Source organism: Paramisgurnus dabryanus, chromosome 21, assembly GCF_030506205.2.
Source record: "Paramisgurnus dabryanus chromosome 21, PD_genome_1.1, whole genome shotgun sequence".
Classification (NCBI taxonomy): domain Eukaryota; kingdom Metazoa; phylum Chordata; class Actinopteri; order Cypriniformes; family Cobitidae; genus Paramisgurnus; species Paramisgurnus dabryanus.
This window is the reverse complement of record NC_133357.1, coordinates 31,709,101-31,732,626: the sequence shown is the minus strand read 5'-3', so window position 1 is coordinate 31,732,626 and position 23,526 is coordinate 31,709,101. Positions and strand designations below refer to the sequence as shown.

At 37.9% G+C, this 23,526-nt stretch overlaps 1 protein-coding gene across 3 annotated transcripts; it reads right to left on the bottom strand.

The window, feature by feature from the left end:
* Window positions 1-445: 445 nt before the first annotated feature.
* On the bottom strand, window positions 446-16,766 carry tp53inp2b (tumor protein p53 inducible nuclear protein 2b). 3 transcript variants are annotated; one of them, XM_065282578.2, is made up of 4 exons: window positions 16,507-16,766; window positions 14,901-15,255; window positions 5,570-5,990; window positions 446-5,077 (listed from the first exon to the last, which is right to left on the bottom strand). In XM_065282578.2, exons 2-4 carry the CDS (start codon window positions 15,022-15,024, stop codon window positions 4,825-4,827), a joined length of 798 nt encoding a protein of 265 aa, XP_065138650.2. In that variant the 5' UTR covers window positions 15,025-15,255; window positions 16,507-16,766; the 3' UTR covers window positions 446-4,824. The 3 variants fall into 3 exon arrangements, with proteins under 3 accessions (XP_065138650.2, XP_065138653.2, XP_065138652.2); XM_065282581.2 differs by having other exon boundaries at window positions 5,570-5,699; window positions 16,507-16,760; XM_065282580.2 differs by lacking the exon at window positions 446-5,077 and adding an exon at window positions 5,084-5,310 and having other exon boundaries at window positions 16,507-16,646.
* Between the last annotated feature and the right edge of the window lie 6,760 nt (window positions 16,767-23,526).

Here is a 23,526-nt window from a genome sequence, read left to right as displayed (position 1 = left end):
CAGTATAATAGGGTAGGCTACATATGCCTGTCTATGTATATATCCATATAACACTTACAAAACAGTGGACATGTACAGTAGTGACATGGTATTCTATTCCTCGGTTTCACAGACAAGGCTTAAGGCTAGTCCTAGACTAAAACACGTTTGAGCTGTCTCAACTGAAAATAACTTGCACCGACAGATCTTAAAATATGCCAGTGCTATTGATTTGTCTTAAGATGCACAACAGTAAAGTTTTTTTCCAAGGCATGTTTATTAAAAATGCTTAAACATCTGAATTTAAGGCCTAGTCCTGGCTTTAGCAAAGCCTTGTCTGTGATGTATAGTTAATTTTTAAAAGGTTTCATATATTTTTCAGTGTTTGGATATGGTTTTAATTTCCCATAATGTGTTTTGGTGTCAGATTTGTCTTAAAGGAAACACACAAATAACAAAGTCCAGATTGCAGTTTCATCCTGAGTGTTTATTGTTATCGTCTGGTACCTGCAGTTCTGAATGGATGCTGGAAACTCATAGTATTTTGCATAGGTCTCTGATGCCCTTGTAATATCGATGAAATCAACAGTTGGCACATCATGAAAACCATGCAGAATAGTGCAGAAAAGGCACAATCACCAAAGATATTACTGGTACATACAGCAATCAGCAATCATTTTTAATACTCTTTTTGTATTTTGTTACTAAGTTGAATATTTCTTGTATTAACAAAATCGGAAAAAATACAAGCATTTTTTTGTTGTTGTCCTTTATCATTTCATGTTTTAAATCAACCTGCTGCCCACCTTTAAAGATAGTTATTGGAAAATAAAAATGATCTCATAATTTATGTACCCTCATGCCATTACGTATTTATATTACTCCTACTAGTTTTGTAATGCCATTGGATGGTGGTCAACTGCAGCATGCCTTGCCATACAATAGGATTGTGTTTAGCTGAAGAAAGGAAGTTAAATACACCTGGGATGGAATGAGAGTGAATAGATTATGGGATAGTTTTCATTACCTTGTGAACTATTACTTTAAATCACAATAACTATATATCTTCCAGCTGTACAAGCCTCTTGTGAGGCCTAGCAGACATTTTAATTCTACAAATTAAATAGTCACACTTAAACACCCACACACACAAAAACATATACAGTGTCTAGCTGTGATGGTGAACAAAAGTGGTGGATCTCTAGGCAGAAATCATTGTTTTTATGTTCATCATATAATATTGCATTGTCCCCTGCATCTACTACACTAGATGTTAGGCTACTACAAAAACCATGTAAAGAGAGAGGACGGTTTTTAAGTGGACCATGTTTAGGACCATTGTAGGGGTACAGGGCATTGGATTTTTCTAGATACACCAATGACATTCTTACAGGGATCTCTGTAGGGTATTGATGATGTTCAAACATGTTACATTCAAACAAAGAAATAAAAGCATTTAGAATTAAATTATATATAATTACATTGATTTGTTTATATAGAGCTTTAGCCTACTATCAAAATAACAATTTTACTGATTTTGGCGAGTAACAAGAAAGACTTTAACAAGTATAACAAAAATTATTAAACAGAAAATGAAACAAAATTGCATGTAAAACCTATTTTTTTTTACTCCTTATGCACGAGGTGCAAGGTATAGCAGACAGTGGTAAAGACAACATGGTAAATGTTGGTTTGTATAATAACAACACCAAGTAGAAGAAGTATGTGGAACAATAGGCTTACACATAAAGTAAAACGATGCCATTCAAACAGGAAGATGTTTTTTAGATGAACATAATTTAAACACTGTACTGCAAATAGTTTGCAATTATATACATTTGAATGCAAATAATTGTTTACCTTTTATGATAGCTTTTCCCCTAACCCATACATTTTGACATCTCATTTACCATTAGAACAAAACAGCTTACTGCTAAATACCATAATTTTCCATAAAACCTAAGACTTTCTCTCTTAAATGTCTCATAAATGTACAAACAGTCATATATTTATATATTTTTAGCACCATTGTTAGTCTATTCATTACTGAATACACATATGAGATAGATCACAATGTTGTGAATTCCCATAAATGTGCAGAGTATTTACTGACTATTAAGGAAGTGCACATTTTAGGATTCAACATTTGTGTTAGTGTAAGAGTATGTTTGCATGGTCTGTCACAAGCAAGACCCTGAAAACTTGCACAAACAAATTTAAATTAGACTACAATGAAAATGTTGAATAAAAGTAGAGCACAATATATTAACAAAACTTTATAAACAATGCAAAAAACTGCCTTTTGTAAGTAACAGATTATTGGAGAAAAGGACCAAACAACATCAGCAGTTTTCTTTCAATCCGTGTTCACAGTGATTTCTCACATAAGCATATGCTGAATAGGAAATTGTCCTGGAAATTATTTTTAGGTTAACATTATGTGGCGGTATTCTGTTAACATGCCTGTTTAAGCTGCTTTAATTAAAAAACATCTTGAACTGACGTATCTTAACACATATAAGGACCATTGTCTTGTCTCAAGATGCACACCAGTAATGTTTTTGTAAGGTTTTTTTGTAAAAAAAAAAACACTTAATTCCCCCAATATAATTTAGGCCTATTCCTGGATTAATCTAAACCCTGTCTAGGAAACCAAGAAAAACGTTTTCAATGGTCAGGGCAAATTAATTGCCAATCATTTGTATGGCGAATCAGAGGAAAAAATTTATTCCCGTAGTACTTTGATCCCATACGCCTGTTGGCCTGCATGGTGACAAAGGAAGTCAAACACACCTTTTTTTTAACGAATCGACGAAGCACACAATTTTAAACTCCTGTGTTTGCCAATTACATTTTTTGTGTGATTATATAGAATATAACAAGTACTAATATTTAAATCAAATTTTATATAAATCTATTTATCCGAGGGCATTTTACCCATACATGGTTTTATGAGATGCACCCAACAACATTCTTCCATTTAGAAAACTTTTAATAATCCATATCACATGGTAATGTCTCTGTATTCATGTTGATAATGTGACCTGAAATTACATTGCACACTGCCCTGACACCCCTATGATCGTCTGCATGTGTAGATTGGATGTTGACATGCAACCATACCTCATGTTTAGATGTTCATGTTTTAAAGAAAAGCTAAACAGCAATATACCTGAAAGATAACTTAAAATAACTAAATACATCTTCTTAGTAACGAGTTCCTGCCATACTTTGAGTTATGTCATGATGGACCCTCCATCAAAGCTAAAAGACCATTGCTACATCCCAATTCGCCTACTTATACTATGCCCTAAAAGTATGCACTGTTTTTGCTATGGGAAAGTATATATATTTTAATAAGTAGCACTAAAGAGGTTGCAAGTACTGGGACATACTAACACATAATGGAAATGAACATTGTTGACTAGACAACATTGCGATCGTTAACAAACATCAAAATACAACTCTTTCTTGCATTTCAGCTTTTCCTCATTCCTTATTTCTTATGTTATGTTAATTTAATAGCTGAATTAATTTATTAATTAAGTGCAATGTCACTCATTCAGTGAGATGTTGGTAATATCAATCGTTAGAGTGAAAACCTAGTAAGTTCTTAGATATCTGCTGCACCTAGCTGCCTTCCAAGGTAGGAAAGTTTATAATTTATTTTAGCCACTCATTATGGGCAACTTTAGATGCCACAGTTTTTTAGTTTGGTGACTAGATTTTACTGTTGGCATGTTGTTAAGCTAATAAAACAATTCACAACACAAATATTTGTTAAAATAAGTCATTTACATTATTTCAATAGCTATTTGATTTACTATTTTATTGGTATTTATAATTATTAAAAAAAATATACTTTTAAATTAAAATTTCTTTCCATCTCCATTTTTATCTCAACATTGTTCCTGGAATCTCATCACAATATTTTACCAAGATTACCAAATCTGCAAAAGATAAAATGTTGCTGCAAAATTTTGGAACATCCTTTGCAAACCTAAGATGCTACTTTCTATGGGGAGTCAGATGTTTAGGGTTTGCAACAGAGCTTGTGTAATGGCATAGTTTTAAACACAGTTTTGTGTGTTACAATTACTACTTAAAAGTGTTGATGATTTTTTTGTTTTAACATATGCTTTAAAATTTTCTTCTTAACAAATACATGTTTCTCTAATCATTGTCTTGCTCTGCAAACGTTTTTTACAATTTAGTCTGTTTTTCATGTTCATCCATTTTTATATACTTTCTTATAATTGTCGTTTTCAAAAGTGATCACTATTGATGTAGTAGCTGCTTTTACTAATGTGACATTAGTACATGAGATACATGGCGATCCTATCTCGATATCCATGTATCTCAGCAGCCAGAAACAAAGGAATAGGTTATGTTCTAAACCTTTCAACAAGGTTGGGATAATTTACCTGATTACACATATATGAAAATATAAAAAGGAAACATAGATTTTGAATTGTTTGTGTTCTAGATCTAATGTGTTGTTCGTAGAACTACCTACATAGTTTGCTTACATCTCATTTTAGATATACTTACTGCAACTTCTGCTTTTGGGGTCTAATTTAGTGGGGCCATTGTCAGAAAATATGCAGCTTCTTGTTGAAATCAAGAAATTTTGGAGAAATTGTCCTTAGCGGTGGGCTGTCAGATAAGAATGGGGAACAGATATACATGCACTCACTTGTGCTTAACGAGGGATAGACAAACTTAATTCATAAACTCAATAGTATTATGGATGCAAAACCAGTAAATTAAAGGGGTAACTGAGAAAGTAGAAGGGCTGTGGGGTGTTTGTGTATAATAATGCCCTCATTGTAAACTTTAGGTGCCTCAGTGGTAGAAGTTGCGCTGGCACGGTTGGTGCAGGAAGGAGTTGCGGGTGTGGGTTGCACGGCCTTGGACCTGTTCACGCGCACGGTTTTGGCGCTGCATTAGATTGCGTCCCAGATGGTGACGCTCTGTGCGAGCTTTGGCCCTCTGAACCCTGGAGACCTTGGTGATTTTAGTCAGGGCGTCTGCTCCTTGTGTCACCCTTGTGGGCATGCTGCTCCTGGTAACGGGATGTGCTGATTCAGACATCCTGCTAAAAAAGAGTGGATATGGAGATTTATTGAAAGTACAAAAAGGCTCTTCAGAATGATTATATTATTGTTGCTGGCTAGTGGTTAGAAAGTCACACTTGTGACCCAAAGGTTCCTGTTTTGATTTGATTTTTGAAGGCACCATTGCTTCAGTTGCTGGTTGGGTGATGCAGTTATAGATGCCCATTGCTCAGGGTGTGTGTGCATGTTCATGACCTGCAGTGTGTGTTCATTACTGGGATGGGTTGAATGCAGAAGACACATTCCAAGTATGGGTTACCAGACATTGGTCATTACATCATTTTCACTTTTTTTAAATGTTGCTGTTAGTCTTTTGTGCACATATTAGACAATAAATGTACACTTACATCATGGGTAGTTTCTTTTACATCAGTCAACTTTCAGTTCGTAAAACAAGCATGACCTGCCACATTTGCTCAATGTGTTAAATGTGTAAATGCATTGAGGACACACACAGCAGATATGAAACTTACCTCACACTCCCAGCTAGGCTGATGGCACTCTCCTCCATTGCAGGGAGATGGCCAGGTGAGACATAGACAGACATGCTGGGGTGCTCGATGAGGAGGTCCTCCATGGGGCTGGCTTCCGCTGTGGCTCCCTCTGCAGTAAAACAGGGGGGAGGGGTGACAAACCAGCTCTCATCCATGCTGCAGTCACTACAGGAGCCCTGCTTGCTTAACACCACATTCACTTCTACTGATTCAAGGTGACAGAAGGGGACAGGGCCAGAAGAGTATATGGAAGGGGAAGTGGGATGTCCTGCCTGTACCCTGGCCACTCTAGTTCTGCGTTTTTTGCAGGTATGAGGTGATGAGACACATATTTTAGATGTATGACATTCACTGTGAGGATGGGCATGTGCTACTGATTCTGCCTTTGGCCCATTCTCGCCTTCAGTGAAGGATGAAGAGGATGTATGAATTTAAGGATGTATTTCAGAATATCAAAGTTGGGAAATGTTGGTACAATGAGCACACATACCAGTAAAAAATAGTCCAATCAAATATGATAAAATGAGAAGGGGTACAGAAACAACAGAAAAACATAAAACATAGAAATACTGTCATTAGTGTTTATAAACCCTTTAAAGTCTTATCACCATTTACTAATATATGAATTCATAGTGAATATGTTCCAAACCAAGTGAGTTGCCAACATAAACCACTTTGTAAAGCATATTCTGTATGTGCACTCCAAAAGGCTTTTCCAAAGAATAGGCAGCCTGTCAAGATGCCTAATTTTGGCCATGCATCTTTTAACATTTCGGAACAGAACAATACATGAATGTATTTTGGTTCAAAAACAATTAATCGTGCAGCCATACGTGACTTAAAGGGATAGTTCATCTTAAAATGAAATGTTTATGTTTATCAGCTTAACCCCCAGGGCATCCAAGATGACTTTGTTTCTTCAGTAGAACACAAATGTAGATTTTTAACTCCAACCGTTTTAGTCGGTTAGTCATATAATGAGGTGCATACCACCACAGAGGGGCAACCTTTCGATCTCCCTGATGAAGCCAATATGGAAGTGACTTAAACTGCAAATCATCGACTGGCCGCTAGAAGCTGGCTCCAAAAGAGAGTCAATTCCCCTAGACCTCCATGTTTAAATGTCCAACTTTACAGTAGAAAATAATATGTTAACTGCCTGGTACAAAAAGTGTTTTTGGTCTATAGACGGTTTCATCGGACGCACGTGATACACGTCTGGATCCGAACTTTACTTCCGGTTTCGTTTTTTTAATGGTCTGACTAGTTGCTAAACTGATCTCTTGAACAAATGCCTCGTCGAAAATAACAAATGTTTTGGTTTCCTATTTAATCTATGTGTTGTTTTTTTGCTTGTTATATAAATAAACTACGTTTAAAGTACTTTGTTGTTATTTATTTTTAGCGGAGTTTACCGGAAGTTACGCGCGGACCGCGACAGCCGCTTGTTTATGTTGTTACTGCTGAAACCGTCTATATAGCTATATAGAAGTTTGCCCTTCATGACAACTGTGAGGGGGTGAATTATTTTGTAAGTCATCCGTTTAAATTATATTAAGCCTTAAAGTTCTGCATAATTAAGGGCGTGGCCACTTGAGTGACATGTGAACTGCCACTGCTGTCTCTAAAATCGAGCTAGGCGGGTGTGGTTTCAGCAACCAACCACCTCAGCTTCACCCACGTCCCACCTCTTTACCCATTTTCGGTAAACCGTGAGTGTCGCACGGCCAAGATGGCGACAGCAGGCACTGCCTACTATAAGCTTCAAAAAGCTCTTTTTTTTACAGTTTATGGTGTGTATGGGGTGCACCGATATATTGGCCGATGATGCTTGCTATGCTTCTCAATGAATTACAGTGAAATGCCGCTACATCCAAAAGCAAGAGGGCTCTCGTGCACAAACTCAATATGCGCTGCAGACGAAGAACTATACACATGCAGCTATGGCTGTTTCTCAATTCAAAGAATGGACTTATGTTCTCGTGGAAATTGGTCTTGCCAGGCGACCTTGGAAAAATGAACTCAGAAGGTCGCGAGAACACAGAGCGCACTTGTAAGAATTGAGATGTGTGTGATCTTGCTGTTGGTCACCTGACCTCTCCAGATTTCAGCGCGCAAGTCTGCACTCGATGCATCCTCGATATCAAGAACACATCCGGGTATTTTCATGCGTCCTCTGTACTTGTGTTCTTGAGAATTGGAATTGAACTTCAACGGTTAATGATGACGTAGAGCGACAATACAAAGACGCAAGATTGCTGAAGAACGCATATTGAAAAACAGCCTATGACACGCAGATCCAGGAAATGGCTTGAGGTTATATTTAGGGCCCGAACACACCGGGGTGTGAGGACCCTATTGTTTTTCAAGGAGTTATTAGGGCCCGAGAACCAAGGAGAATGGTGCGAAGCCCTATTGTTTTTGCTCGGATTTATTATTTTTTTAGGGCCCGAGCACCGAGAATGGCCTGCACCGAAAGGTGCGAAGCCCTATTGTTTTTGCTCGGACTATTATTAGGGCCAGAGCACAGAGGAGCAGGCCAGAATGAGTTCAACATGATGCAGAGACATTAAAGATGATAAATTGCAAAGGGATTTTTTACATCTCGAACGGTTCTGTCATGGCGAGGCGACAAATTCATGGCGAAATCAGAGAAACAGAAAATGTTTATTATCTACGGTAAAAAAGGTCTTATTGTGATGACATGCGGGGTGTTTGTTCATCTGAAGATTCCGATGCCGAAGCCTTTCAGTTGACTGTGATTTTTTTTAAAATACTCCTTCTAGAATATTCATGCGATTGACTCCAGAAGTGGTCCACATTATACTGAGACATGGTAGATGCTGAAATGCAAAGGGATTTTTGATATCTCGAATGCTGTTCCCATGGCAACGTGTCAAACACCCAACGAGTTCAACATGATGCCGAGACATTAAAGATTATAAATTGCGAAATAATTTTTGACATTTCCAACGCTGTTACAAGGCAACGCATCAAAGTTTACTATAATTTCAGGCATATTTAAGCGTCTTGGCATGCTTAGATTAACTTCAAATTTGGCACACGTCAGAGTTGTCGATTGTTAAGTGTGGGCAAACAGGTCAGACATAGGTGTGCCTCTTAAGTCGCTCACTACCTAATAATATCCCTACCGTGTTTATATATATAAATATATATTAATTTCTCCCAAGGGTTTTTGTCCTTCTAGGAGTTTTTCCCACCGGGTTTTCTCCTATGGGGTTTTTTAGTCCCCGGGAGAGTCAGCCAATTTTGGCTTAACTTAGCACTTTACTGTATACGTTACATTATTCATACGCTCGCTTGTACGGTTTAACCTTAGCCGCTATATTCTACTTCTTATTAGGGCCTGAGGACCGAGGAGCAGGCCAGAATGGCCTGCACCGAAAGGTGCGAAGCCCTATTGTTTTTGCTCGGATGTATTATTTTTATTTTATTTTTAATTTTTTCCATGCGCATGACACCAACCGTGGTGATCATGATGCTGAGACATTGATCTTGCTAAATTGGGAAGGGATTTTTGATATCTCCAACGGTTCTGCGACAAATTTATGGCGAATTCAGAGAAACAGGAAGTGTCTAATATCTAAGGCAAAAAATGTCTTATTGTGATGCCATGCGGGGTGTTTGTTCGTCTGAAGATTCCGATCGCATCGATGTGCCTATTGTGACTCCCGGGTAGAGCGCCACCACCAGGCGGCAGGAAGTGTGTCAGTCACAAAGCTGGATTTTTTTGACAGTTCCATGCTATGTTCTTTTAAGTACTCCTTCTAGAATAATCATGCATCTGACACCAAAAGTGGTCAACATGATGCCGAGACATTGTAGATGATAAACTGCGAAGGGATTTTTTAAATCTTGAACGCTGTTCCCATGGCAACGTGTCAAACTTTACTTTCATTTTAAAGGCATTTTTAAGCCTTACAGTTGCATGCAGTGAACTTTTAAATACTCCTTCTAGAATAATCATGCAATTGACACCAAAAGTGGTCAACATGATGCCGAGACATTGTAGATGATAAATTGCGAAGGGATTTTTGATATCTCGAACGCTGTTACCATGGCAAAGTTTCAAACTTTACTTTCATTTTAAAGGCATATTTAAGCCTTACAGTTGCAAGCAGTAAACTTTTAAATACTCCTTTTAGAATATTCATGCGATTGACTCCAGAAGTGGTCAAAATGATGCCGAGACATTGTAGATGATAAATTGCAAAGGGATTTTTGATATCTCGAACGGTGTTGCCATGGCGAGGCGACAAAGTTGTGGGGAAATCAGAAAAACAGGAAGTGTCTAATATTTAAGGCAAAAAATGCCTATTGCAATCCCAAGCGGGGTGTTTGTTCGTCTGAAGATTCCGATTGCATTGATGTGCCTATTGTGACTCTTGGGTATAGCGCCACCACCAGGCGCCAGGAAGTGTGTCAGTCACAAAAGTGAATTTTTTTGACAGTTCCATGCGATGTTCTTTTAAATACTCCTTCTAGGTTTTTCATGCGATGGACACCAAAAGTGGTTAAAATGATGCTGAGACATTGTAGATGATAAATTGCAAAAGGGATTTTTGATATCTCGAACGTTGTCCCCATGGCAACGCGTCAAATGTTACTTTCATTTTAAAGGCATATTTAAGCCTTTCAGTTGCATGCAGTGAACTTTTAAATACTCCTTCTAGGAAAATAATGTGATTGACACATGTTTACAATGATTATGCACTGTCTGTTCTGTCCCAAACTTTACATAATTGAAAAGAGTCCTGGACTGAACACATCTACATGCCAATAGTCACTTATGGTTATAGCGCCACCAGCTGGCAACAGGAAGTGACATGTTTACACTGATTATGCAATGTCCAATCTGTCCCAAACTTTACATAATTGCTAAGAGTCCTGACCTGAACACATCTACATGCCAATAGTCACTTATGGTTATAGCGCCACCAGTTGGCAACAGGAAGTGACATGTTTACACTGATTATGCAATGTCCAATCTGTCCCAAACTTTACATGATTGCTAAGAGTCCTGACCTGAACACATGTACATGCCAATAGTCACTTATGGTTATAGCACCACCAGCTGGCAACAGGAAGTGACATGTTTACACTGATTTTGCAATGTCCAATCTGTCTCAAACTTTACATGATTGACAAGAGTCCAGGGGCCTCATTTATCAACAGTGCGTAGAAAATGTTCTATATTTGTACCTACGAATGAAATTTAGAATGTGCCTAAGTACAAAAAAATCGGGATTTATCAAACGTGCGCACGGGGTTCGTACGCACATCAGTAAGTAATCCTTGATGATAAATCCCACTTGTTGTTAAGCCCTATGCTCGTGCACGTTCATGGTCATTTGCATTCCGAAACGCCTCCAATGAACCATATATGGTGACAACACCTCCCGTTATAAGTCACGTGGTTTTGCTTTTTCCCTCATCGCAATAATGGCAAAGAGAGCGTAAAATAGGAACTTTACAGACACAGAAATTGAGTTACTGGTGGATGAGGTTAATAACACATCTGTTTGGTTCACTTAGTACGGGAGGAATGACTAACAAAAGAAAACAAATCTGCATGGGAACATGTTACCAGTGAGTTTAATTCCGTTGGGTATGAGAACACTTCTAGAAATAAAAAAGTGGTTTGACATTAAATTATCAGCCAAAAAAAAAAACGCGTCACAGCACACCGACGTGAAATCTGTGGGAGGACAGACAATGACACAACTTGGACAGCCGCATAACCAGCATCATCGGCGCGATCTCTGAAAACGCGCTCCCGGCGGAATGGATGATTTGCCAAGTCTTCCAATAATGCAAGATAAGCCATTGCACTGTGTCAAGCATTTGACGGAGCTTTCTAATATAGGGTTAGACACTAATTTCATTAATTAACTTCAACACTGATTTGCAGTTACTTTATTAACAGTAATCATTTTTAACACCTTGGGGTGGATAATAAATAGGCAAAGTGTTCTTTTAACGCTGGGGATGGACGGTCCTGTGTAGTATCGCTATTCTACCACTAGCTGCTCTGCGTACGCATACTCCGAGGTGTGCGTATATTTACACACATTTCTACGTATAAGTACAATTTGATAAATTCCACACTTTGCGTAAAACTGTTCCTACGCACACTTTACGCACACTTCTGTTCGTACGCACGCTTGATAAATGAGGCCCCTGGACTGAACACATTTAGATGCCGATAGTCACATATCGTCATGGCGCCACCAGCTGGCAACAAGAAGTGACATGTTTACACTGATTATGCAATGTCCAATCTGTCTCAAACTTTACATGATTGACAAGAGTCCTGGATTGAACACATCTAGATGCCGATAGTCACTTATCGTCATAGCGCCACCAGCTGGCAACAGGAAGTGACATGTTTACACTGATTATGCAATGTCCAATCTGTCTCACACTTTACATGATTGCTAAGAGTCCTGTATTGAACACATCTAGATGCCGATGGTCACTTATCGTCATAGCGCCACCAGCTGGCAACAGGAAGTGACATGTTTACAATGATTATGCAATGTCTAATCTGTCTCAAACTTTACATGATTGACAAGAGTCCTGGACTGAACACATCTACCTGCCATTAGTCACTTGTGGTTATAGCGCCACCAGCTGGTAACAGGAAGTGACATGTTTACAATAATTATGCAATGTCTGATCTGTCCCAAACTTTACATAATTGACAAGAGTCCTGGACTGCACACATCTACATGCCATTTGTCACCAATGGCAATAGCGCCACCAGCTGGCAACAGGAAGTGACATTTTTACAATGATTATGCATTATTAACACACACATACACACACACACACACACACACACACACACACACACACACACACACACACACACACACACACACACGCACGTGCACGCACGCACACTCACTCACTCTCTCTCTCACTCACTCACTCTCTCACTCACTCTCTCACTCACTCTCTCTCTCATGCTATCATACACAATGCTACCTTGCTGGCATTTGTAATTAGCAACAGGAAATGTGGCACATTATACTACACTTTTAAATGGTTCACCTATGTTTACATGCTTAAATCCCTATTTACTACTGTTCCCTTTAATTCTTATGCCACGGTGTGGCGGTGTCATGTGTGCGAGGGCCCTTCCATCTCTGCTTGCAGTTTTAATTATATTGTTGTTCTTCAAACCTTTTCAGGTATTTTCATGATAATAAAGAATATGTATAATGATTATGTTTGACGAGTGTCGCTTTCTAAAATGCATGTTTTAAACGACTCAAACCCAAGTTATTTCAGATGGATAAGGACTTACTGATCAAAAGCCGTGTTACATGAAATAGCTGTGAATAATATCGGCTGTGCGATTCGGAGTAGTTATTGGCCACGCATAATTAGTGTATATCAGCATTTATCGGGTGTACTAGTATGTGCCCTCATTTTTGTTATTTTGTTACCAGTTTTGTTAACATGCATTATATGACTGACAGACTGAAACGGTTGGAGTTAAAAATCTGGGGGTAAGCTGATAAACATACACATTTTATTTTAAGATGAACTATCCCTTCAAAGGGTGTTGCAAATGTCCAACCAGTTATTAGGTTTAAGGGGCAAACACTTTTTCACCCAGGGCCATGTGGGTTTGGATTTTGTTTTTCCTTCATAATAAAAACTGCATGTTGTGTTTACTCATGTTATCTTTCATTCATATTTAAATTGCTTCATGATGTGAAACATTAAAATGTAACAAATGCAAAAAAAGAAAAAAATCAGGAAGGGGGGCAACACTTTTTTCACATGACTGTAGATGAGTATCTGTTTCTGTGTAATGTTGTATAATGAATATGCTTACTCTGAACAGGTATTGATAGAAAGCGCAGCTCCTTACAACACACACTCTCTCTGTCAGTTGGCATACAAAAAAGTTGCTGCAGAGACATCACTGATTTTTTGCCTCTTTTCCTATCTGATCGTCTTCGATTTTAGCGTGATGTTTTATAGTTTTCTGTATTGTACTCAGCGTTTATGTTATGCTCCGTTTCAAATTGAAAAGGCTCAACCGAAGACATCACCCTATGGCCTAAGACAGCTTGCCCACTGAAGCTAAGCAGGGCTGAGTCTGGTCAGTACTTGGATGGGAGACCAACTGAGAAAACCAGGTTGCTGCTGGTGGAGGTCTTAGTGAGACCAGCAGGGGGTGCTCACCCAGTGGTCTGTGTGGGTCCTAACATCCCAGTATAGTGACGGGGACACTATACTGTCAAAAAAGCACCGTCCTTCGGATGAGACGTTAAACTGAGGTCATGACTCTCTGTGGTCATTAAAAATCCCAGGATGTCTTTCGAAAAAGAGTAGGGGTGTATCCTGGCCAAACTTGCCCGTTGGCCTACTAATCATCCCCTCATTCTAATTGGCTATATCACTCGGTCTCCTCTCCACTAATAAGCTGGTGTGTGGTGGGTGTTCTGGTGCAATATGGCTGCTGTCGCATCATCCAGGTGGATGCTGCACATTGGAGGTGGTTGAGGAGAATCCCCCTTTCATTTGTAAAGTGCTTTAAGTGCTGCAGAAAAGCGCTATATAAATGTAACAAATTATTTTTATTATTATTATCTTGTAAGACGAATAAAATGAGTGCATACTGCCACCTGCATGTGTATTATTATAGTTCATCTTCTGTTTGACAGCTTTTTAATTGAAATGATTACATCTGACAGAAAACATGATTACCTCACTGTAGCATTAAAATAACATGTTTGAACTCCAACCATTTGATGTCATGTAGGTAGACTAAAAAAAAACGGCCTTCTATTAAATTTTTTTTTTTTCAAAATTGATCAAACCTGTAATAGTTACTTTGTTTTTAGTACATTTTATAGCCAGTCTCAGTGTAAATCTATTAAGCTATACAAGGCCATACACATATAAATTAAAGCTTGTGAACTGAATTTTTTTATAAACGAGTTGTCATTCATCAATTAAAATCACCTTTAGTTTTTCCTTTTCTTATCAGTAGCTGTCTCGGCATATCTCTATTACTTCCAAGTGACATTTGTGTAACACTGATGCTAATTTTAGTGTAAACTGTTGCAAAAGTGGAACCAAAGTTTTTTTTTTCACGGCTTGTATGAATGTTTGGATGGTGGATCCTAAATGGCGAAACGCATAACAAATTAAACATTGGAGTCTGTCTATAAATCTTAAGCAGCTCACTAGGGTTTGGAACAGAGCTAATGTTTTCCAAACGCATAATGCTTTCAATAAAGACAATGTTTTTCTTCATGACACTCACCTGGCAGGTTGACTAGAAGCCATCCTTCTTCATCAGCCTCAGTCACAGAGAGCTTTGGTCCACTCAGCTCTGGAGTAACTTGCTCCACGCTTCCAAAGAACAGATTGCTGAGCTGCTGGAACATGCCTGCCTCAGTGTTCGATGGTCACAGTTTTTATTTCCCAAGGGATAGCTGCCTTAAAAGTTTATCTCACAAAAACTGTTTTTGAACTATAGTTAATGTTGTTGTTTTTTAAAATATGTAACAGAGGGCAGGTTGATCACAGGTTTCTTGGCCGTATTGTTGTTGTTACAAGAATTTTAGAAAAGGCGCTATACAATTTAAGGTGTCACTTGGTTCAAGTTGTGCAAAGATCTAGAATGAACAAAGACAGAAAGAGAACAAAATTGGTGAAGGGAATCATATGATGATTAAATTACCATAAATGGGTTATCATTCTTTGGAGAAATCGCTGGTCAAAAGAAAAAACTATTCTTAATATTCTAAACAATCTGATTAGGAAATTTGTCTCAGTGTTTTTTGTTTCATTAATTTCCTTACACAAAAGGGGATGGACCAAGACGGGCTGCACCCTGACACAGCTTTTAGGATGAATACAAAACTGTATAAAGTAGTGTATAAATACATAATTTGACATAATGAATTGTATTGTTTTTATTATCTTAGAATGAGCAATTTTTCTCTGTCATGTTTGTACAGTTTGTACAAACTGTTCTATAGATGGCATTTCATCCCTACACATGTTTGTCCTGTGGTGGCTACCAAATGGGTTCGCAATATATTCGCAATCTCACCACTAGATGCCTAGATGCTATGTGCTACTGCTTTCCTATTTCCTAATGGTGGCCTGTTCGTGTATGGTCATTGATGGTTTTTATATTCATAGACGCCTACTGTTCAGTGGGCAGAGCCTCAACTACGAACCATGCGTGATAGCGTCAGACGCAATTGACGTCACCTTCTTTAGACTAGCGGACGATGTATGTAACAGCAGAAAGGAAACAGGGACAGGTTTTCAGTAACAGCAACCACAGAAAACACTGTCGATGACTGTGGTTTTATAATAGAATATTCAAAAGTAGGGTACACATGTAATGAATACATCTTATTTGGAGAATGCTTTGATTCAATATTTTAGGTTATGTCTATCAAGATAATGGATAAAACATTATATGTGTACAATTTCGAAAGCTTAATGGTTGTTATATGCGGCAAAACAGCTGGGTAAAGAGAGGGCATTGTCATTGATAAAACACCCCGAAGTCTTAAATATAAGCATATATTGTGAAGAGCAAGGCAAAAGAAAGCGCAAAGGGTCAAAGCAATGACAGCTCGGATCAAGGGTATAATATTTACCAGCGTACTGACACTGACAAACCTGACACCGTATCAACCTTGAAAACGACATTATATTGGACGAGTGCGAAATAACGAATATAATGCGCCATAAAGAAGATTTAACACAATAATTGGCAACATAAAAACATACACACAATTAAGGAAAAGTGAGAATTTAAAGATAACTCTTATTATCGTTGCATTGTACAAAAGTTCAATTTGTGGTTTTATCAGAACAAACCAAGTTTTAAAAGATTACGATCTTACCTGCAAGATTATTCAAGTTGTAAACGCGACGACCACACAATAAAAACGACAACGATCTTAAGCATAGCTTAGGTGTTCTTTTATATGAGGTAGTAAATTCACAAAAAAATAAAAATAAATATGAAAATGTATTTCTTCTTAGAAGGAATCTTCGTGTAAATTCTGATTCACACAACGTTTTAATCGTAGTATCTGCAGCTTGTTTTCTTTCCGGCAGATATTGTGATGTTATTGCTTCGCCCAGCTGATCCGCAGATCAGACCGTACAAAACAGCTGATCGTGATGTCACAGTGCACGTAGCAACGAGCTCACCACGCCTATTCTGGCCGCTAGACCAATCGGAGCTTTACACAAAACCTAGAGCTATGCTGTGAAACTATGGGGGTTGGGTAGATAGTTTTCATTTCATTTTAAGCTAAGTTCACACTACATGATTTAAAGCCAGATTTTAGCCCGATTTGCAAGTCGTTCGCTCGCCGACAGGTCGGGGTGTGATCGGGTGTTGGTATGAAAGAGCCAACAACGCATCAAAGACGCTCCCAGACGCGTCGCCGACAACAGAAAAATATCTAGCACGCTAGATATCTGGAGCTGTCGCGCGACTCGACCTCCTATGATGTCACGAGCTACAGCCAATCCGACGAGGGGTTGACGTCACACGGAAAGATGAGCAGCATGTCACCATTGAACTCAGGCATGAATGCCTGTATGACGTTTCACATATATTTACCACAACTGTGCTGAGAAAAAGAAACGGTGGAGAGAAATAGCAAACGCTGTAAAACAGCCAGGTGAGCAAATGTTATTATTACATTATCTAAATGTTATAGGGTAAAATGTAAATTAATTGGTCATATTTCCATATACATGCATATTTTAGAAGCTAGCGTAATCCTATTTTTGGGATATGTCTGTAAAACATATATAAATTGTATAATGTTTTTACTGTAATTCTGTTTATTATGTTGGCTTGAAAAAGCCAACATATTGTTATTGCTTTTAAACTTATATCTTATTATGTTGGCTTGAAAAAGCCAACATATTGTTATTATGTTGGCTTTGAAAAAGCCAATATATTGTTATTGCTATTAAACTTATATCTTATTATTCTACCCCAAAATTTCTGACACTAACTCGTCCTAGGGCTTTCAAGCTACATGCACCAAATTTTCCACAGACCTTCAGACTGGTCTGACTTAGTGTGCTATATCTTTTCTAACTGATGGGACCTTCCAAATTCCTAAACGGGGGGCTCGAACACCCCAAAATTTCCATTGATTTAACATTGAGACAAACTTTGACGGGTCATAGCTGTGAGTGAGAAACTTGTAGAAACTTGTGGCTTATCACATTTAAGGAGGCTGACAGGCTGTGTAAGAACATACCTCACAATGGGGTGTAAGCTGTACCCCTGGGGTGTAAGAGGCCCCCAAAATTTCCCATTGACTTATAATGGGGCAGGAAACATGCCCATAAAAGGGAATAAAAACGTCCCAGATGGCATATCTTCACTTTAGAGTGTCGCAGAGACATGGGGGTGGGCTCATTTTACTCAGGCAACCAATCAGTCTCTTAGGATCACCACAGAGCTATTAAGCCACGCCCCTAGCAACAATTTTGGGTACCCTAGCAACATCTCCCATAGACTACCATTATAAAAAGCCCAGATGCATATCTTTGCACAAGAGTGTCATAGAGACATAGGGGTGGGCTCATTTTACTCAGGCATCCAATCAGTCTCTTAGGATTCTTATTGAGGTATTAAGCCACGCCCCTAGCAACAAAATATGAACACCCTAGCAACATAATAAACAAAGCCTTATATCTCTGGATCTGAACATCATAGAGACATGGGGGTTGGGTCTTTGGGTCATGTTAGCGTCATGCTAGCTCCATGCTATGTCATACTAGCTTCATGCTAGCTTTATGCTAATTTCATGATAAATCTTGATAACTTCATGCTAAATCATGCTAACTTCATGCTAAATCATGCTAACTTCATGTTAAATCTTGTTAGCTGCACACTAAATAGTGCTAGCTTCATGCTAATCATGCTAGCATCATGCTAATCATGCTAGCATCATGCTAATCATGCTAATTTCACGTTAAATCATGTTAGCTTCATGCTAATCATGCTAACCTATGCTTACTTCATGCTAATTGTGCTAGCCTCATGCTAGCTTCATGCTAATCATGCTAACATCATGCTAGCTTCATGCTAATCATGCTAACATCATGCTAGCTTCATGCTAATCATGCTAGAATCATGCTAGCTTCGTGTTAATCATGCTAGTATCATGCTAGCTTCGTGCTAATCATGCTAGCATCCTGCTAGCTTCATGCTAATCATGCTAGCTTCATGCTAATCATGTAAGCATCATGCTAGCTTCATGCTTATCATGCTTATCATGCTAACATCATGTTAGCTTCATGCTAATCATGCTAGAATCATGCTAGTTTCGTGCTAATCATGCTAGCATCATGCTAACTTCATGCTAATCATGCTAGCATCATGCTAACTTCATGTTAATCATGCTAGCTTCATGCTAATCCTGCTAGCTTTATGCTAGCTTCATGCTAATCATGCTAGCTTCATGCTAGCTTCATGCTAATCATGCTAGCTTCGTGCTAGCTTCATGCTAATCATGCTAGCTTCGTGCTAATCATGTTAGCATCATGCTAGCTTCATGCTAATCATGCTAGCTTCATGCTAATCCTGCTAGCTTCATGCTAGCTTCATGTTAATCAATCAGCTTAATGCTAGCTTCATGCTAATCATGCTAGCTTCATGCTAGCTTCATGCTAATCATGCTAGCATCATGTTATCTTCATGCTAATCATGCTACCATCATGCTAACTTCATGCTAATCATGCTAACATTATGCTAGCTTCATGCTAATCATGTTAGCATCATGCTAGCTTCATGCTAATCATGTTAGCATCATGCTAGCTTCATGCTAATCCTGCTAGCTTCATGCTAGCTTCATGCTAATCATGCTAACATCATGCTAGCTTCATGCTAATCATGTTAGCATCATGCTAGCTTTATGCTAATCATGCTAGCTTCATGCTAATCCTGCTAGCTTCATGCTAGCTTCATGTTAATCATGCTAGCTTCATGCTAGCTTCATGCTAATCATGCTAGCTTCATGCTAGCTTCATGCTAATCATGCTAGCTTCGTGCTAATCATGTTAGCATCATGTTAGCTTCATTCTAATCATGCTAGCATCATGCTAGCTTCATGTTAATCATGCTTGCATCATGCTAACTTCATGCTAATCATGCTAACATTATGCTAGCTTCATGCTAATCATGTTAGCATCATGCTAGCTTCATGCTAATCATGTTAGCATCATGCTAGCTTCATGCTAATCCTGCTAGCTTCATGTTAGCTTCATGTTAATCATGCTAACATCATGCTAGCTTCATGTTAATCATGCTAGCTTCATGATAACATCATACTAACATCATGCTAGCTTCATGCTAATCATGCTAACATCATGCTAGCTTCATGTTAAACATGCTAACATCATGCTAGCTTCATGCTAATCATGCTAGCTTCATGTTAAACATGCTAACATCATGCTAGCTTCATGCTAATCATGCTAGCTTCATGCTAATCATGCTAGCATCATGCTAGCTTCATGCTAATCATGTTAGCATCATGCTAGCACCATGCTAATCATGGTAACATCATGCTAGCTTCATGCTAATCATGGTAGCATCATGCTAATCAAGCTGACATCATGCTTATCATGCTAACATCATGTTAATTATGTTAGCTTCATGCTAACTCATGTTAAATCATGTTAACTTCATGTTAGCTTCGTGCTAAATCATGGTAACTTCATGCTAAATCATGCTAGCTTCATCCTAAATCCTGCTAGCTTCATGCCAACTTCATGTTAAATCATGTTAGCTTCATGTTAACTTCATGCTAAATCATGTTAGCTTCATGTTAGCTTCATGTTAGCTATGTGCTAAATCATGGTAACTTCATGCTAAATCATGCTAGGTTCATACTAAATCCTGCTAGCTTCATGTTAACTTCATGTTAAATCATGTTAGCTTCATGCTAACTTCATGCTTAATCATACTAGCTTTATGCTAAATCATGCTAGTTTCATGCTAACTTTAGGTTAAATCATGCTAACTTCATGATTAATCATGTTAACATCAGGGGTTAAATTGGGATTTGTTATGTGGGGACTCTGTTGGGAGGGGTTCTTTGAGGGGTAACATGTTTAATACTGTTGACAGCAAAGCCACTGGTGTGTTTTAATTACATTCTGGACCTCTGATAGGTTTTGTAAGTTTCAACTTTAAATCTGTGACAGAGGTTGAGCCCAAATATTTTAAAAAGAGCGTCTGAATTTTAAATTATGCAAATCTATGAGTTTGACACCCTATATCCATTTGTTGCACATGTCTTTATGCACAATTGATCAAACTTTAAAGGAAGCAAAATAATCAACCTCCTTGAATCATTCTATGCATAAGACAGGCTACCCAAAAAGACTAAATTAACAAGAAAAGGTACAACACACAGTACTGTCTTTATAATCAACATGTCTTATAAATTAGCCATAGAGATTCCCTATGCTGGTCAGCAGCTAGTAAAACTAGGTTTGATTTTTGTAATCAAAATACATTATTTTATTAAACTATACAATGAGTTATATCCACTGTTATCCAGTTAACATACTGTAATTAGATGAGTGACATACATACTTTAGCTCTCTCTCTATCTCTTTCGCTCTCTCTCTCTCTCTCTCTCTCTCTCTCTCGCCTCTATAATGTCAAATGATCCTGTGTGAGAGCGCGTTCTTCGTTTTTTTCGCTTGAGGAAAAAGCGTGTTTTCTCGCGGCAATTGCGTCGCCTAATTTGCGTCATTTGCATTTGCCCCATGAGGCCGCATCTGATTGCGTCTTAAATTAGAATTTATGTAAATGATATGTTTCATGTAGTATATAAATGAGGCTATAGGTGGTGAGATCTACACATTGCTTGTGTCATTTTATTGCTTAAATATAATATACTATACCCTTTCCACTTTTGTACTGTGTAAAGTTAATAAATTACTTATACAGAACATGGTTACTACATAGTTGAATCACACATTAAAATGATTATTTATAAGCCATGATTACTAAACTTTTAGTATAAAACATATGCATGTTAGAAATGTTGAATGTTGATTATTTTAAGGCATAATGACACATAAGTATTTTGTATGCTTTTACACTGAAAAAAATAATTCATTGAATTTAATAATTTTTTTAAGGTGGCCTAAGTGGTTGCAATCAATTTATTTAATCTACATTTAAGCAAAAGTTTTATATTTTATTTTACGTTACTAATCTTTTTTGTTTAAATGTAGCTTAAATAAATTGATTGCAACCACTTACCTTAAAAAAATTTATAAAATTCAATGAATGATTTTTTTCAGTGTATTTTGTACGAAGTAATTAGTTTGCTAGACTGCGTGCTATATGATATTGCAATGACAAATCTTGATCAGGCAATAGTATTAGATACCATCGGGGGGGGGGGGGGGGCTTGGGAAGCAAAATTGTAAGGGGGGACAAAATTGCTCATGACACCAGACCTCTTTTCACATGCTGTTGCCATGGTGAATCATAATATCTGAGCTCCTTTGATAATGACTTTTCATAGACTCAGAGTTGCTTAAACTAACTCTTTTCAGCTGTTATGAAACCGAAAACGTAAGAGTTTCGAATATCAGTGTAAATCAACTTGCAGTTCAAGTTTTAACTCAGAGTAGGTTGAACCTCCTTATTGAAATGGGCCCCTGGTATTTTGGTGCATTTTAGAGTAAATTTTAAAATATTGTTACTTGTCTACAAACCTTTAAATGGCTTAGCACAAACCTATCTCTCTGAACTACTGACTGAATATCAACCTTCAAGATCTCTTCGGTCATCAAATCAGGCTTTGTGTACTCCTAAATCGAGGCTTAAGTGTAGGGGAGATTAAGCTTTTTACATTGCAGCTCCCAGGCTTTGGAATGCCTTTCCAATTAGGATAAGACAAGCTCCACCTCTTCTCACTTTTAAGTCCAGACTAAAAACTTTTTAAATTTCAAAAGCTTTTGATTGACATTGTGTCATACATATTAATCATGCGATTTTATGTTCATTTCTGTTTTTTTTTTTGTTATTTGTATTGTTTGTTTGTGTATGAATTTGATTACATTGTCAATGGCACATCAGTCGACAGCCATTGTTTTTAATTTGTGCTATAATATAAATTGTCATCTTAGCAACCACATAGCAAGACTATAACAACCACCCAGCATTCCCTTAGAAACTACTTAGCAGCACCCTAGCAACAACATTTAAAACCACATAACTGTATCATGCTAATCATTATTGTAAAACAAGCTAACAACATGATAAAATGTTTTGCCCTTATTCAAGATGTTTCATGTTGTTATTATGCTAAAACACAAATGTTAAAACATTTTAGCTTAATATTTAAATGTGTTTACATCATTGCTTAAACATACAGTTTTATTGTATGAGGGGTTTGGATATGCTGTAATAAATATTAAAGAACCACAAGAAGTAAGTTTGTTTAAACAGTGATTTATTTGTATTGATACAAACACACACACATAAATTTGAATATGTATATTTGTGTATATTAAAGTCATGCTTTTGGGTTGCTGTATGTTTTCTATAAAATGTAGCCTTACAAATTTAGAGATGATTCTCAAGTGACCCACATTTGATTGTCCATAATTGTTTTATCTCACACTCAAGTAGTGTGGCAACGAAAATCAGAATTGCCTGCCAGGATGATGTGATCGAGGAGCTGGTCGGGATGATCTGGTGGATTTTTGATTGAGGCAGCTTGTAATGTCTTACAGCCCCTCCTATTTGATGCTTTTGGCCCAAAAAGCATCATATCCACTTTCTTGATCCATTTCACACCTGCCTGCTCAGGCAGATGCCCAGGGCGGTGATGTCCTGCCTTAGGTTGCCCTCCGCTGGC